Here is a 15,160-nt window from a genome sequence, read left to right as displayed (position 1 = left end):
GTTTAAATAGCATTCAGAACTGAAGATGCACATATTCCAACAACATGAAAAAAATTGTCAGTGCTTCTACTAAGATTGAAGGGGGAGAAATAATCACAAAGGCAACAAACATACCGCCGAAAATGTACACTGCATTTTGAACATAATTAAAACAAAATCGTAATGTCATCTTATCACTTTCAAGAGAGAAATTCCTTTTTGTTCAATAACTATAATAAAAAATTAGTAATGGAATTCAATTATTTAAAACTATATTATTTTCAGCAGCACAAAAATTGAAAGCTGCAGTGAAATATTTCTGATGGTTTAAAGCAGCTCCACTACTCTTAAAGCAACACAGGCTCTGTTGTACAGGATCATATCGTTCTATTTGCATAATAAGCAAAAAGGGACTGTGAGTCACTTTTGCAAACTCTAGCCTCTGCTATTTCCTGACTGAGCTAAGGGGAGGGCAGGTGGGGCGGGAAGGGCATGCTACAATGAGAAAGAAAAGCGACATCACTTGGGGCACATGATCAACGGCAGCCAATTAGGTTGAATTATCAAAGGGGAACAGTTAAATTTGTAATTTAGGTTGTGTGAAACTCTTTGGGCCTCATAAACAACCACAGAACCACAAGTTGGGTGCAGACCAGTCACACAACAGTGGGTCCGGGATATTGGTCAGCACACAGCAACTCATTCTGATTTAAACCACAGAGTGCCAAGCATTTCGTACAGTGGTAAGCATCATCTAACCACAACCAATCCACTATTTTTACATTTCAGACCTCAAAAAGTACCTTATCGTGTTGTTTGCAGCGCTGCAGAAGCTGTGTGATAAGGTAAAAGGAAATTGCCAAAGATGAACGGTACAGTGGAGAGTGCGACTCTTAAATTCTGTTGGTTTTCCTTTGAAAAGGTGGGAGACCTGTGCAACCAGTTAGGACGGCTTCACGGGACACCATGGCTTCGAACAGCATATTCGAGTCATTTCCTTCGTATCAACAGTGCTTCATGCGAGGTAAGTGCCCCAGTTTAAAGTGATTCACTCCAGTGCATGTTGAGAAATAGTCCTCCAATGTTAGATACAAGAAAGATGTTGTTGCTTTTGTGGCTGCACGATGAGTACTTACTGAGTTCATAGCTGAAAATGGTTTATTTTTAAGCATTTCATTTAGTTGTCAATTATCTCCAGTTCAATAAATGCTCTGCTGAAGACAGAGAAGTGCCTCAGAAAACTGAAACACGTCTGTCATGAGCAACTTTTCACCCAATATGATGTGAGTCTTGTCTGATGGCTTCGTTGGAGAAAATATGTACTCTTTAAGGCTGACTGAAGAAACACTGGAGTCTTTAGTAAAGTCGTTTTGAAAACACTGAATTAGTCACCCTCGACAGTGAGGAAACAGAAGTATGAGATATATGTTCAGAAGCTTATGTCACTTTGAGTCATTAACAGTAGTCAGAATCAGGCTGCTTTTCTTTTCATGTTTTTGAAAAAGAAGGATTGTCATGAAGTAAAACAGACTGATAAATGCATGAGCAACACTCTTGAAACAAAGATAACTCTCTTTCTAAACTGTTGCTCAATTTTACGTAGCATGCCACTGCTTTCGGTACAGCTTGCACCTTAAGGGAGAAATTTGTACCATCGACTCATAGTGGTTGGATGATTTATGCATTCCTGCATCATCATTCAGCTCCATTGAATGGCCACAGTCCCAGTGCAAACTTGCTAACAGCTCCCTTGGCTCACTAAACAACTGTTTCCTCAGTGCTGTTAACAGCCAGAGGAAACAATATTCACCAAATAACAAGAAGGACCTTCCTGGATTCAGTTTGCTTTTATTTCATGTTTTGTTTGCAACCCGTGGCCACAGGAAAACTTATTGAGGAAATTTTTACGAGTTAGATAAGGTAATAAAGAGCAATGTATAAATAATCCTGTTTCACTCCTGCAGAATGCAGGCAGCTGAGGCAGAGACTGCTGAACAGGGTATTAGTTAAGGTGCCATTTTTAGCCCATCACACTGGGTTAAGGAGTAACAAAACGAGAGAGCTTGAAGCAGGCAGACTATCATTGACCGGTCTGACCAGTTGATGGCTAAAGCAAAAGAAGGGCCAATTGTCACACACAGGCCATATTAATATTCAATAGAACTTGAATAGACATTAGAAGAGCTGTCATTTTAAATATGTATATAATAAAGCCATAAAATTGGAAAGGAAATCGGCTTATTTAATCTGCTTGTACTTGTGATAAATTTGTTTTGTTATTTTGGTTTGGCTTCCTCTTATTTCCTTGCCTGTGCATTGAACTCTGGTCAGCCTAGAGATATGAGACAGAAACAGAATGCCTCGTAGACTCATGCAAGTTAGATAAATAATCATGGCTGTGGGCAAATTGTTTCTGGTGCACTTTTCTCCCAGCTATTTGCATAGCCTGGTCTTTGCAAATGTCCCCGGCGCCACTCTCTTCGTCTTGTGCAAAAACACTGCCAAAATTTATTGCCCTCGCTCTGCTAACAAACCCCAAATGGTCAGCTGTGGGGAAATAACAAGTGGTTCTCGTCCCATATATTTCACTTTATCAGTCCTTGCAGTTCTCTCAGAAGGAAACCCATAACTCTTGTAGCATGATACCCATGTTAAAAACGAGAAGGAGAGAAAAGAAGCAATTGTTCTATTCTAAGAAAACACTGGAAGAAAGCTGACGCATGAATTGAGTGTGGTACACCACAAAGGATATGGGTCTTTTCTATCATACCACACCAGGCTCTCCCTTCTGCTCTCCGACAAGGAAACTGCTGAAGTCGCACCCTCCAATAAAACATTGCGCCCCAAGAGGACGGATGTTTTCAGCTTACAGTGAGTTTAAACATTAATCCTCATAGTGAATATAAGCGCAGCTTAATTGTTCTGGTAATATATCACTCAATGGTACATTGTGTTCCAGCAAACTTTGCGCTGTGCACTGGTAACCATTTCATTTTGTATTCACAAACTAACTAACAAAGGGTTGCAGGTTTGGGGGAGGTGACGTAAAAGAAAAGAAAGACTTTTTTTTTTCACATTGTGCTGTTCCTGAATGCAGAAAATCTCAAAGTGCTTCAAAGACAATAAGAAACTTCTGAGTGTAGACTTTGATGTGGTATAGATAATGCAGCAGCCAATTTCCACACAGCAAGCTCCCACAAACGCCTATGTTATAATATCCTGGTAATCTGTTATCATAATGTTCATTGAAAGATACACAGAGCCGGGTATGATGGAGAACTCTGCTGCTTCCCTCCAAAATAGTGCCAAGGGAACCTTTTGATCGACCCTCAGAGTATAAAGAGAATCTTGGTCTCATCCAAAGAGTGATGCATACATTGCACCTTTTCCTGATTGTTCTGCTCAAAAGTTCACCATAAAGGTTGATTGTTGCTAAATACATCAAACCAGTCTTCGCTCCGACTCTGTTCCTTGATGGTGTGCGCTTACATCCTGAACTTTGTTAAATGTTGCTGACGTTGTATCCGTTATATTTCATTACAACACTAGACGATGCATAAGCAAGGGCATTTTATAGCTACCTAACTAACAACAGGTAGCATGGTGGCTCAGTGGTTGGCACTGCTGCCTCACAGCGCCAGGGACCTAGGTTTGATTCCAACTTCAGCTGAATAGATTGGGTTGGGATAGCTGGTTGGCATGGACGGGTTGGACCGAAGGATCTGTTTCCATGCTGTACATCTCTATGACTCTATGACTGTCTGTATGGAGTTTACACATTCTTCCTGTGTCTGCAGGGTTTTCCCCCCAAAGTCCAAAGATGTACAATTTAGGTGGATTGAGCATGCTAATTTTACAAAGTATCCAGGAATGTGCAAGCTAGGTAGGTTAGCCATGGGAAATATGGGATTTCTGGGTCAGATGCTCTTTTGAGAGTCAATGTGGATTCGATGGACTGAATGGCTGACAGGGATTCTATCAACAAGGTATTTCAGAATGTATAGCACTACAAATCTGTTGCATGAGCCAAGGCTGGAAGGGATAGGCTGAATGAATATTAGAAATTGCCTGGTTTAATGTCAAACGTATTCACTGACTATCACTGGAAGGCACAATTCCACAGCACAAACTTTACTTGAAATTTGTTACCCCCTTGCTCTCATTTGGTAAACTAATACAAGAATTTCTCTACAAGTCTGAGAACAAATAATCCAAATGAAGGAAATAGAAATAGAAACAAAGCTGAAAAATGTGTTGCTGGAAAAGCACAGCAGGTCAGGCAACATCCAAGGAGCAGGAGAATCGACGTTTCGGGCATAAGCCCTTCTAGGAAGAGAGCTTCTTCAAGGAAGGCATCCTTGCAAGAGGATTCGCAGTAGGTTAAAATCAACTAGGAGAAAGTGAGGACTGCAGATGCTGGAGATCAGAGCTGAAAAATGTGTTGCTGGAAAAGCGCAGCTGGAAAAGTGCCTGACCTGCTGCGCTTTTCCAGCAACACGTTTTTCAGCTCTGATCTCCAGCATCTGCAGTCTTCACTTTCTCATAGAAATAGAAATACCATTTTCGACACCCTTTCCTTAATTTTCATTATTGGACACATTATTGTTGTCATCAGTGCTATATTTATGCAAGAAACATGTAAAAAGCTCCTAAAGTAAATTGTTATCCACTAGGAAACACATTTTGTGCACAAATATTGAGCCAACTGGGTATTAAAGGATTTTTAGGTTAACAGGATGTTTGAAATAAATATTTTAAAGTTGGGAAAAACTTGCATTTACATAGCACCTTTTGCATCCTCTCACTATCCCAAATGTATTACAGTCAACTAAGTACTTTTTGAAGTATGCTCACTGTTGAAAACACTGCAGCCAATTTGTTTAAAGGAAGGTAGCAGTGAGTTAAATCATCAGGACATGGAGCTTTAGATGTTCGTTGATGGACAAATGTTCACTCAGACACAGGACAAGACTTTGTTGCAAATATAAAATCTAGAACAAATGTTAAGTAAAACAGACCTCATAGATGATCAGATGTTCATTTCTTTCTCAACTGTTTACCATTAGGTGGCACAGTGGCTCAGTGGTCAGCACTGCTGCCTCATAGTACCAGGGATCTGGATTTGATTCCAAGCTTGGGCAACTGTCTGTGTGGAGTTTGCACATTCTCCATGTGTTTGTATGGGTTTCCTCTTACAGTCCAAAGAGGAGGGATTCTGGTTAATAGAGGATGGGGAAAGAATTGTTGCTGTTAAGAGCTGCTCCTTTTTTTTTGAGGTATTTTCAGTATTACAGCTGATTTCCTTGAACTCAAGGTGCAGTAATTACTGTGTTATAAGCTGTTACATTGTTTTGGAACTTTGGGGAAAATAAACAAAACAACGGCACTTTAAAAAGGAGGAAGAGAGACACAAGGCAGTGACCACATGGTCAGTGAATCAAACGAGAAAGAAACCAACATTGCTGTCTGACATATCAGTGAATCTGCACAGCTATGGCCTTTGCTGTTTGAGTTATGGAATGAGCTGCCAGAGGAAGTGGTGGAGGCTAGGACATTTATAACACTTCAAAGGCATCTGTATCAGAATATGGAGAGGAAAGGTTTACAGGGATATGGGCCAAGTGCTGGCAAATGGGAATAGATTAATTTAGGATTTCTGGTTGGCATGGATATGTTGGACTGAAGGGTCTGTTTCTGTGTTGTACATCTCCACGACTCTATGACTATGTGCATGTTAGGTGGTTTAACCACGCTAAATTGCCCATAGTGTCCAGAAATATGCAGGCTAGGTGGGTTAGCCATGGGAAGTGCAGGGTTATAGATTCGGTCTGGGTGGGATACTTTTTGGAGGATCGGTGTGGACTTGATGGGCCTAATGCCTGTAGGGATGCTATGATTTGAGTATAACAAAAGATCAATGCAGTGAAAAATGATAACTTCTGTTGAGCTTGCTACAGAAATATCAGCTGAGAAGTGGTAAGCATTTGACAAGTTCACAAATAAGCTCATTTTGATATTTAATAGAGTGAATGTGTTCATTTAGACAGATCCTATTCCCTAAGCTGTTATAAATACTGCCCAAACTAAACTTTGCTTCCGTAAATATTAACCCACACCCTCCTGAGTAAACAAGCTGGCTAGTTTCTTAGTGTCAGATGGGGTAAAGTGGGAGCTCTGTATATTGGCATGCAGCAGTGGTTCAAGCTATACTTACCACAAGGACCCAAAATCTTTCCTCAGTGCAAGATCAGCATTTAAGAACAATAACATACAGGTTTATTTTTTGACTTGCAATCTTAGAGAGAGTGTCGCATCTGTTCATTCGGAACATCCTGTAAAAGTGTTGCTTCAAGTGGTGTCATTGTGAAACCACACCTGCAGTGAAATCTCAAGCTTGAATGCTTAGCTGTCAGAGCAAGTGTTAGCATTATTCTTTTTGCAGGACGTTTTATAGAATGGAATTTCATTGGCACAGTATTCTGAATCCCACAGATGCACCCCCTACAGGGTCACCTCCTTCAACAGCAAATGACCACGCCGTCCTTAAATTGGAGCACTGATTTATCATTCAGCCCAAATGATATTTAACTGTACAGTCATGGATACGCACGTGGAGCGGATACTGATGTGATGGCATCATGTATTTCTGATATCACTGTGTGGGAGTTTTAAACTTGAGAAGTCGGCGCAAACGACTGTGGTTGCACATTCCAGATGTTGATGTAAACTGGTTTATATTAGTTTTCTGATTCCAACTTGAAAATAAAAGCGAGGAGTCTAAACCATCTAGGAGCACAGTCAGGATCTGCTCTGCATTTAAGAAACTGTGCATAATTTGTTAACCCTCTCCCACCATATGGTTTTCCAATAGTAACTACCTAATCCCCAGAAATGCAAACTCAAATTATTGTCCACATATGGAGGCCAACAGCCCAAGGGGAGTCTGAGTCAGCTTGAGACGAGTCAAAATAATGTCTTATTCTTTAAAGCTTTATAAGATGAATAGGGGATGACTCGTGCCCAAAGCAGAGAGCTGGGAGTCCGATTTGTGTATTTGTTCTCCAGTGACCGTTATCCATGCAGTGCCCAGGTACTGCTGTGGCTCAGTGGCTAGCACCCCGAAAGGTTGTGTGTTCAAGGTTCACCCCTGAAACTTGATCAGAGAAGTTGGGCTGTAGTACAGGGCTGAGGGAGTGCTGCATTGTCAAATGCTGGTGATGCTGCCCAGTGGATGAGACATTAAGCCCAGGTAAGGTCTGTTGTTGAAACTGAGTGCTAAATATTCCATGGCACGCTGTCAAAGGAAAAACATGAAATTCTTCCTGATGCTATCTATCGCTTGGGGACTAGAGGGTTTGGGTTATAAGGAGGGGGTGGATTGATTGGGACTTTTTTTCACTGGAGCGTAGGAGGTCGTAGGGTGACCTTGCAGAGATTTATAAAATCATGTGGGGCATAGATAAGGTGAATAGCAAAGGCCTTTTCCCTAGGATAGGGGAGTTCACAACCAGGAGTTTATTTTATAAGGTGAGAAGAGAAAGATTTAAAAGGGACCTGAGGGGTAATTTTTTTTCTTACAGAGGGTGGTTCATATAAGTTCATAATATGTAGAAGCAGAACTAGGCCATTTGACCAGTCAAGTCTGTTCCACCATTCGATCGTGGCTGATGATCTCCTCACCCCTATTTTCCTGCCTTCTCTCCATATCCCTCCAACCCATTACCAATTAAATATCTGTCTAACTCCTATTTAAATTTACTCACTGTCCCATCGTCCACCACACTTTGGGCTAGCGAATTCCACAGATTCACAACCCTTTTGGAGAAGTATTTCTCCTCAACACTGTTTTAACTCTGCTACCCCTTATCTTAAGACTATGATCTCTCGTCCTAGAATGCCCCACAAGAAGAAGCATGCACTCCACATCTACTTTGTCCACACCTTTTATCATCTTGAACACCTCAATTTGATCTCCCCTCATTCTTCTAATTTCCAGAGAGTATATGTCTGAACCGTTCAATGTCTCTTCATATGACAAACCCCTCATCTCTGGGATCAATCTAGTGAACCTCCACTGAACTGCCTCCAATGCTACTACATCTTACCTCAAATAAGGGGACCGAAACTGTGCACCATACTACAGGTACAGTCTCACCAATTTAAATTAGTCTGCAAAAGGATATCGGATAAATACTTAAAGAAACAAATGGCAAATATGGTTAAGGTGGAAGGCTGTAGGACTAACAGGGTTTCTCTTTGAAAGAACTGGAGTAGTCTCAATAGACTGAGAAGCCTCTTCTGCTTTTATTTTAATCATGTGTGTGCTATGAATGTTACTGGGATGGCCATTCTTAGTTGCCCTTGAAAAGGTGGTGGTGACCTGCTTCTTGAAGTGTTGTAGTCCACGTGCCATTGGATAGATAGACAATGCCCTTTGGAAGGGAATTGGAATGAACTGCCAGAGAGAGGAAGTGGTAGATGCAGGTACAGTTGCAACATTTAAAAGACATTTGGAGAAGTACATGAATAGGAAAGGTTTAGCGGGATATGGGCCAAACGGGACCAGTTTAGTTTGTGAAACCTGGTCAGCATGGATGAGTTGGACAGAATGGTCTGTTTAAGTGCTGTATGAGTCTATGATCATCAGCACTGAAAGCAGATTATCTGTCCTTAGTTACAGCGATGTTCATTGAAACTTGCTGGACACAAATCATTGTTGTATTTTTGACAATACTGAGTGCACTAAAAAAAAGGTACTTCATTGGCTGTTAACTTGCTTTGGGAAATCCTGAGATTGTGAATGTATCCATATAAATGCACCCATTGTTTTTACATGTTTCCAACACTCCTGAGTCCCTCTACTGTGTTACTGGGGCATTTACTCAGCTCCTTTCTCCCATGATCTGCACCCCTTTCACAAAAACACAAACAGAGTTGGGAAAGATCTTAGCTGAGGAAACAAAGATTCAAATGTAAAAACAAAAGGTAAACAGATAGAAAAGAAGACAAGGGAATGTAAAACAAATTACACCTGTTTCAAATTAGTTTTCTAACTATCCAATCAGGAGCTGAACAAAATGATATAACAACCACATTCAGCTGTCATGAGTGGGTGAGGGTGAATCAGACTACTAGAATGCATTATGTTAAACCAACTCTTCAATTTTGAATATTGGCATGTTTGGTTTCAAACCTCAAGTAAGCACTTAATTTCACATTTTAATGTTGGTACACAATTTTATTTGCACTCTCTCGACCAGAATAAATTATCAATGGCCCAAAAATGAAACTCAACTATCTACCATCCCCAAGATACTGGGAAATCCAGACTGAAACTGGCTTTTCCCTTTTCCACTAATCTACCACACAGCCTTAAACAGTCTCACTTGTAAGGCAACTGTGTTCGATAAATCACCAGTGAGACTTTGGGAACCTCAGCCATTATTCTGGCTTAGACTTCCTCTTGAAGGTCCCAATTTCTAGAGGGTAGCAGCCAGTAAATCTCTTCTTACCAAACATCCTGGCTAACACTTGATGAGCTAGGCCTCTGATAGTTCTGGGCACATCAGGTTAACCTTTACAACAATAAGTGGACTAGGTTAATCCTGAGCATTATTTCTGATTGCACTGTTGCAAGTATAAAGATCCACAAGGACAAACTGACAAAAGATTAATTCAGAACTAACATTGGGAGGAATGTCTTCATAGTGTGAGCACATTTCTAATTAGTTCTGGTTAGACAAAGCCCTTGAGTCATATATAGAATGATATCATGGGGGTGGGCAGTGTTCAAAGGCCTGTACAGCAGGAGGAGTGAGAAAGGCCCAATAGCCTTTAATATTCAACTTTACTTATATGATTAGATTAGATTAGATTACTTACAGTGTGGAAACAGGCCCTTCGGCCCAATAAGTCCACACCGACCCGCCGAAGCGCAACCCATTCAGACCCATTCCCCTACATTTACCCCTTCACCTAACACTACGGGCAATTTAGCATGGCCAATTCACCTAACCTGCACATAGTTGGACTGTGTGTATATTCCCGCTTAAATTGTGGGACATTAAATTTCTGCCACTCTCGAAACTTCCAGAGAATTGGGATGTAGCATTTCAACTAACACAGTGTCCAAAGTGCTGTTGGTACTAAAGCAGTAAGGTCTTCAATTTTACAATTGTGCCAAATACAACAGGCCAAATGAGCTTAATAATCAAATATATTGTTGATGTCTAAGTGACATAATCTTATGATAATTGAAATATCATTATTAAGCTTCTGTGTAAATTTAGAAGGGACAACTATTGTCCACGCCAAGATTTCTGAGATACAACTGTCTATAAAATAGGCAGAGATATTTTTCTGTTCCATTACATCCCTTTGCATCAATTCACAACCAAACAGGAGTTGATAATTGGCCCCAGACAATATCCCACAGTTTCATCTCAAGCTATTTCAAAAACATTCCTGAATCTTTCCCAGTGCCCATTTTTCATTCTTCAGTTAAGTAACCTAGCCTTGTGAAACTGTCATTTTTCACTATTTTATAATTTTATCAAATTCCATGTCTGGCCTTCAGGTTTAACTACCCCTTCAATTTGGAAATTATAAAGTTTACAGTGAACTTTAGAACCTAAGTCCATTTTATTGCTTCTGATAATGTTGAATATGTCCCATGGGGTGAACAGGACAAATTGCACTATATAATATAAGCTGCAGTACCCATAATGGACGACCAAGTCATAAAGCCAGCTTTACACACAGATATAGAGTTGAAAATTGATTCAGTACTTCAGAGTAGCAATTTTTCCCACTGAACCAGAAGGTTTGAGTTCAGGTCTTATTCCAGAAACTCAAAGACAAAATCTAGTATAACCAATGGAAAGTTACACTTTTTGAGGTATTTCTGGTGAAATGTTAAACCAAATATTTATCTGCCTCTCAGGTGAAGGGATAATGATCCTATGACACTGTTCTCCATGATGGCCAAGTCAACATTTATTCTTCTACCAACCTACCTCTTGTTTCTTTCACTGTTATTCATGAGAACATACATTTTGTTGCTGGACTTCCTACAAAAATGAAAACACTGTATGGTTTTTCATTTAGTGAAGGCTGCTTTGGCATACCTTTGAGGTCATGAAAGGTAAATGCAAGAACAAGTAAATACAAAACTTTATTTTACTTCATTGGAACAATTTACATCTGACATCAAAAACAGAAAATGCTAGACATTCATAGCAGATCAATCCGTTTTGACTGAGCAAGCTAGCTAATTAATGTTTCAGTGCTTGGTCTTCTTTCATCTGTTGTCTCTACAGATACCACTTGACATTTTGTGTGTTTCTAACATTTTCTGTTTTCACTTGAAGTCAAGAATCAAAATTCCTTCATTGACAGTGAATCCATTTGAGAAAATTTGGGCAATTTTTACTTTTTTCAGTGAGTAAATACTTTTCCAGGCTTAATAAGCGACCATATATGTCACTCAACACCAACGGATATTACTGGACCTTTGCTCAAAAGCAATTCAAGAAAGAGATAGCTTTATGTTTAGACTTTCAATGCATCAAAGACAATGGGAGAAAGGAGAATTTTAGCACGGAGATAGATCACAGAATCGCGCAGTATAGAAGAGGTACTCCAGTCCATTAAGTCTGTGCTGTAGATGATCAGCCACAATCAGATTGAATGGCAGATCAGACTGGAAAAGCTAAATGACTCACTCGAGTTCTCTCTCAGATTCTACCTTATAGATTATGTTGAAATGACATTCCTAATTCTGCTGTTTTGGAGGTTGGTAAGGACAGAAAATAAACATGTGCAGTGTTAAATTAATAACAAGGAATGTCCTATAAATGCAACAAGTATTTGACTACCACTATCAGCAACAGTTACTTTCAAATTCTAACTTAATTTAATTTCTTTTTGCCTAAACTATTAAGGAGACATTTATGTTAAGTGGCACAGTTCACCTCCACTTTATAAAGCACCAAGCGTACCTCAAGCAATTGATTGGAAAGATGTTAACTACTTAACATAAGTGCCTATCTCTATGGTTTTTGTAAGTTGTACATGTGCTTGCACTGCTCATTCACACTTTTATAAAACAACTTCCATTTTAATGCTAATTGGTTATGATAGTCTGTGAATAAAAATTCCTTTGTCCTTTGTGAGGTTTCAGGTTTCATGCAGCTTGCTGGCTGGATGGTATTACATAACAACCCATCTTTCTCTATTTCCTGGGTGTGCTTCAACTCCAGTATAGTGGCCCATGTGTATCCTGTTTATTGCAGCTGCTCAGATCCAGTGCCAGATACTATTATCAAAGTTGCAAGTGTCAGAAAACAATTATTCCTTGTGATGGCAGTGTGGAGGCATTCTTTTTGTTGTTATTCATGGATGTAAATATATTTTTAAATTACCACATAATACATTTAGTGTATTTTAGCTATAGGAATCAGTTATTCTTCATTTATTATAGATCCAAAAGATATTCCCCTTCTTTTGAAGGCACTGAGTGTGATGCCATTCTCTCTTGTTACTTTAGGTAGGCAGCCAGTATTAGCAAGTCAGTATAGGTGGTGAGAGGGAGTGGAAGATGGTCGTGAATGCTGGGCAAGCCCAATGCCAGCACACAATGTCATTACTTCCACAGATCTTCCGTCATGGAGCAGTAATCGACAGGGTCTTCAAGTAAATGGGAAAACAAAACTGGAGCTCGATTTGAACACAGCTTTGCCTCCCACTTCAGCAGCACATTCGGTGTCAGCTGTGACACTGTTGAAGGCAAATCTCATCTTTAATTCAGCATGTTGTGAGTAGACGTCTGACACCGGGGGTTCAAAATTTAATAACAATATGCCCATATCTTCCCTCAGTCAACTGGAAGCACAAGTGGGGGTAGGTCAAGGGAGGTGCTGGAGGGACATTCAGTAGGTTGGGAGGATTCTGGTGAGGACTAAGCTACCTTCCTACCTCTGTCCAATGAAGTTCATGGTAGGAGGGCTTTCAGACAAGCTTCGTGCCCTCAAAGCTAATTGATGCCCTAAGGTGAATACCAGAAGCATGCAGGCAGGGACTCGGCCACACTGGGATGCATTAAACCAACTCTCTATCTTTACGTTGTTTGTCGACTTCCAGAGGACATAAGTCATTCAAAGTGGTTCCCTGTGCTGACAGGGAGAAAGTGAGAACTGCAGATGCTGGAGATCAGAGTCGAGAGTGTGGTGCTGGAAGAGCACAGCAGGCCAGGTAGCACCCAAGGATTAGGAGAATCGATGTTTCGGGCAAAAGTTCTGTGCTGACAGACAGCCTATGCCCTTTCTGGCAACCCGCTCCCACCCCTTCAGCTTCCCCATGCTGCCTTCCTCCAAGGACCCCACTCCTCAAATCCCATCCATTCATCCTAGGCTTCCAATGGTGCATTATCATTGGCTGCCATTATTCCCAGACAGACAATGGAGAGCATTCCATCAATCAGAGGATTTAACCCCAGGGAAAGGCTGGCAGTGACCACTTCAGTATTCAATGGGACATACAGGACTCTGTCTGGTTCTCCAGCCAGCTGGCCAGACCACCATTTTAAACATTAAATGCTTCCTGCAGAACCAAACACACACAGAAAAATAGACTTACAGTCCAGTGCAATATTGAGGAAATCCTCAGTAGCCAGGGTAAGTGAGGCCTAAAGACTTGCTTGTTCAGCTGATGATGCACTGTTGCTCTTCTTGGCTCCACAAGGAAAGTAAAAACCAAGTTTTCAAACTAACATCTTTGGGTATCTTTGGCCCTGGCTCATTTATCAACTAGCATCACCTAATGCCAAAGACACAAAGCTTAAATCATTGGTCAAAGTGGAAGTCAGGCCCCAATTATGTCATTGGAGCCCAATGGATATGTTAAAAGGAAGTCAGTGTTGGATTCCAGTAGAGATCAATCCTTCCTGAACAAGCTGATTAACACTGCTGGAAGGGAAAGTGACATTGACAAATAAATCTCCGAGATGATGTTATCTGCTGTTATCCCTGATTTGATGGACAGGGTGAAAATTGCCCCTACAATGCTGGCTGGTACCAGAATATTGGATGATGGACTGTTATCCTAATCTGAAAAGCCACGGTAAATAAACATAGGTATATTTGTTAAGAATGCCAAGCTGGCAACTCAGGGAATGATGAATCATGGTTTATCGAAACAGAAAATACCTAATGAACTAAGAATTTTAAAAAAAGGAATCACTCTTAAGGTTTGTGGATTATACACTTTCAGGTCACACGCTTGCAGTTATGTTTTCAGTAAAACCTTTACTTCCTCATGTTGAGATGCACAGTGTTCAAAACAAGCTGGAGACCCACATGATTTTGCAATAACTCAGCACATTCCATCAACAAAGAACTGGAAACATTGTGAATGATCTTGGCATCGAAATTGATAAACAGTGGAGCCAAAAACAATAAAACTAAATTGGCTAGAAACTGTCTTGTATGCTTAAAAATTGATGATCTCAGATATATGTAAGAATAATAGGGTTGTAGAGGATATTAATTTTCAAAACTTGACTGGGACTGCCATAGTGTTAAGGGCTTGGATGGTGAGAAATTTGTTAAATGTGTTCGAGATAATTTTCTTTCTCAATATGTAAGTATTTCTACTAGAGAAGGAGCAAAATATAATCTTCTCTTGGGAAATAAGGCAGGGCAAATGACTGAAGTAATAAAAGGGGAACACTTTTGAAGTAGAGATCTGAATTCTATCAGTTTTAAAATAGTTATGGAAAACGCTAGGCCTTCCTTCCATAAAAGTTAAAGTTCCTAATTGGAGTAAGACAAATATTAATGGTATGAGAGGGGAACTTTCAAAAGTTGTTTGGAGTAGACTGCTTGCAGATAAAGAGATGACCCATAATTGGGAGGCTTTCAAAAGTGTGATATGAGAGTTCAGAGGCATCATGTTCCTGTTAGAGTGAAGGATACAACTGGTAAGAGTAGGGAACAATGGATGAATAAAGGTATTAAGGTTCTTGTCAAGACTAAGAAACAGTCATATATTAGGTATAGACAACTGGGATCAAATGAATCATCTCCTGAAGAATATAAAAGGTCTGGAGGCCTTCTTAAGAGGGAATTCAGGAGAGCAAAAAGGAGATATGAACTAGTTTTGGCAGATAAGATTAAGGATAATC

The 15,160-nt window shown here is 40.2% G+C and overlaps 1 protein-coding gene across 3 annotated transcripts in view; it reads left to right on the top strand.

The window, feature by feature from the left end:
- Nucleotides 1-576: 576 nt before the first annotated feature.
- LOC122548014 (runt-related transcription factor 1-like) overlaps nucleotides 577-15,160 on the top strand; it is a 227,122-nt gene continuing 212,538 nt past the window's right edge. For all 3 annotated transcript variants that reach the window (XM_087992574.1, XM_087992573.1, XM_087992572.1), the window contains exons 1-2: nucleotides 577-722; nucleotides 902-1,003. In XM_087992574.1, the coding sequence (XP_087848700.1) occupies nucleotides 946-1,003 (58 nt within the window). In that variant the 5' untranslated portion in view covers nucleotides 577-722; nucleotides 902-945. The remainder of the gene's footprint in view (nucleotides 723-901; nucleotides 1,004-15,160) is intronic.

Source organism: Chiloscyllium plagiosum, unplaced genomic scaffold (genome assembly GCF_037043375.1).
Source record: "Chiloscyllium plagiosum isolate Xiang-an unplaced genomic scaffold, Cpla_swu_hap1 HiC_scaffold_12, whole genome shotgun sequence".
NCBI classification, from domain to species: Eukaryota; Metazoa; Chordata; class Chondrichthyes; order Orectolobiformes; family Hemiscylliidae; genus Chiloscyllium; species Chiloscyllium plagiosum.
The sequence above is the reverse complement of the archived record's forward strand: the minus strand, read 5'-3'. Positions and strand labels throughout refer to the sequence as shown.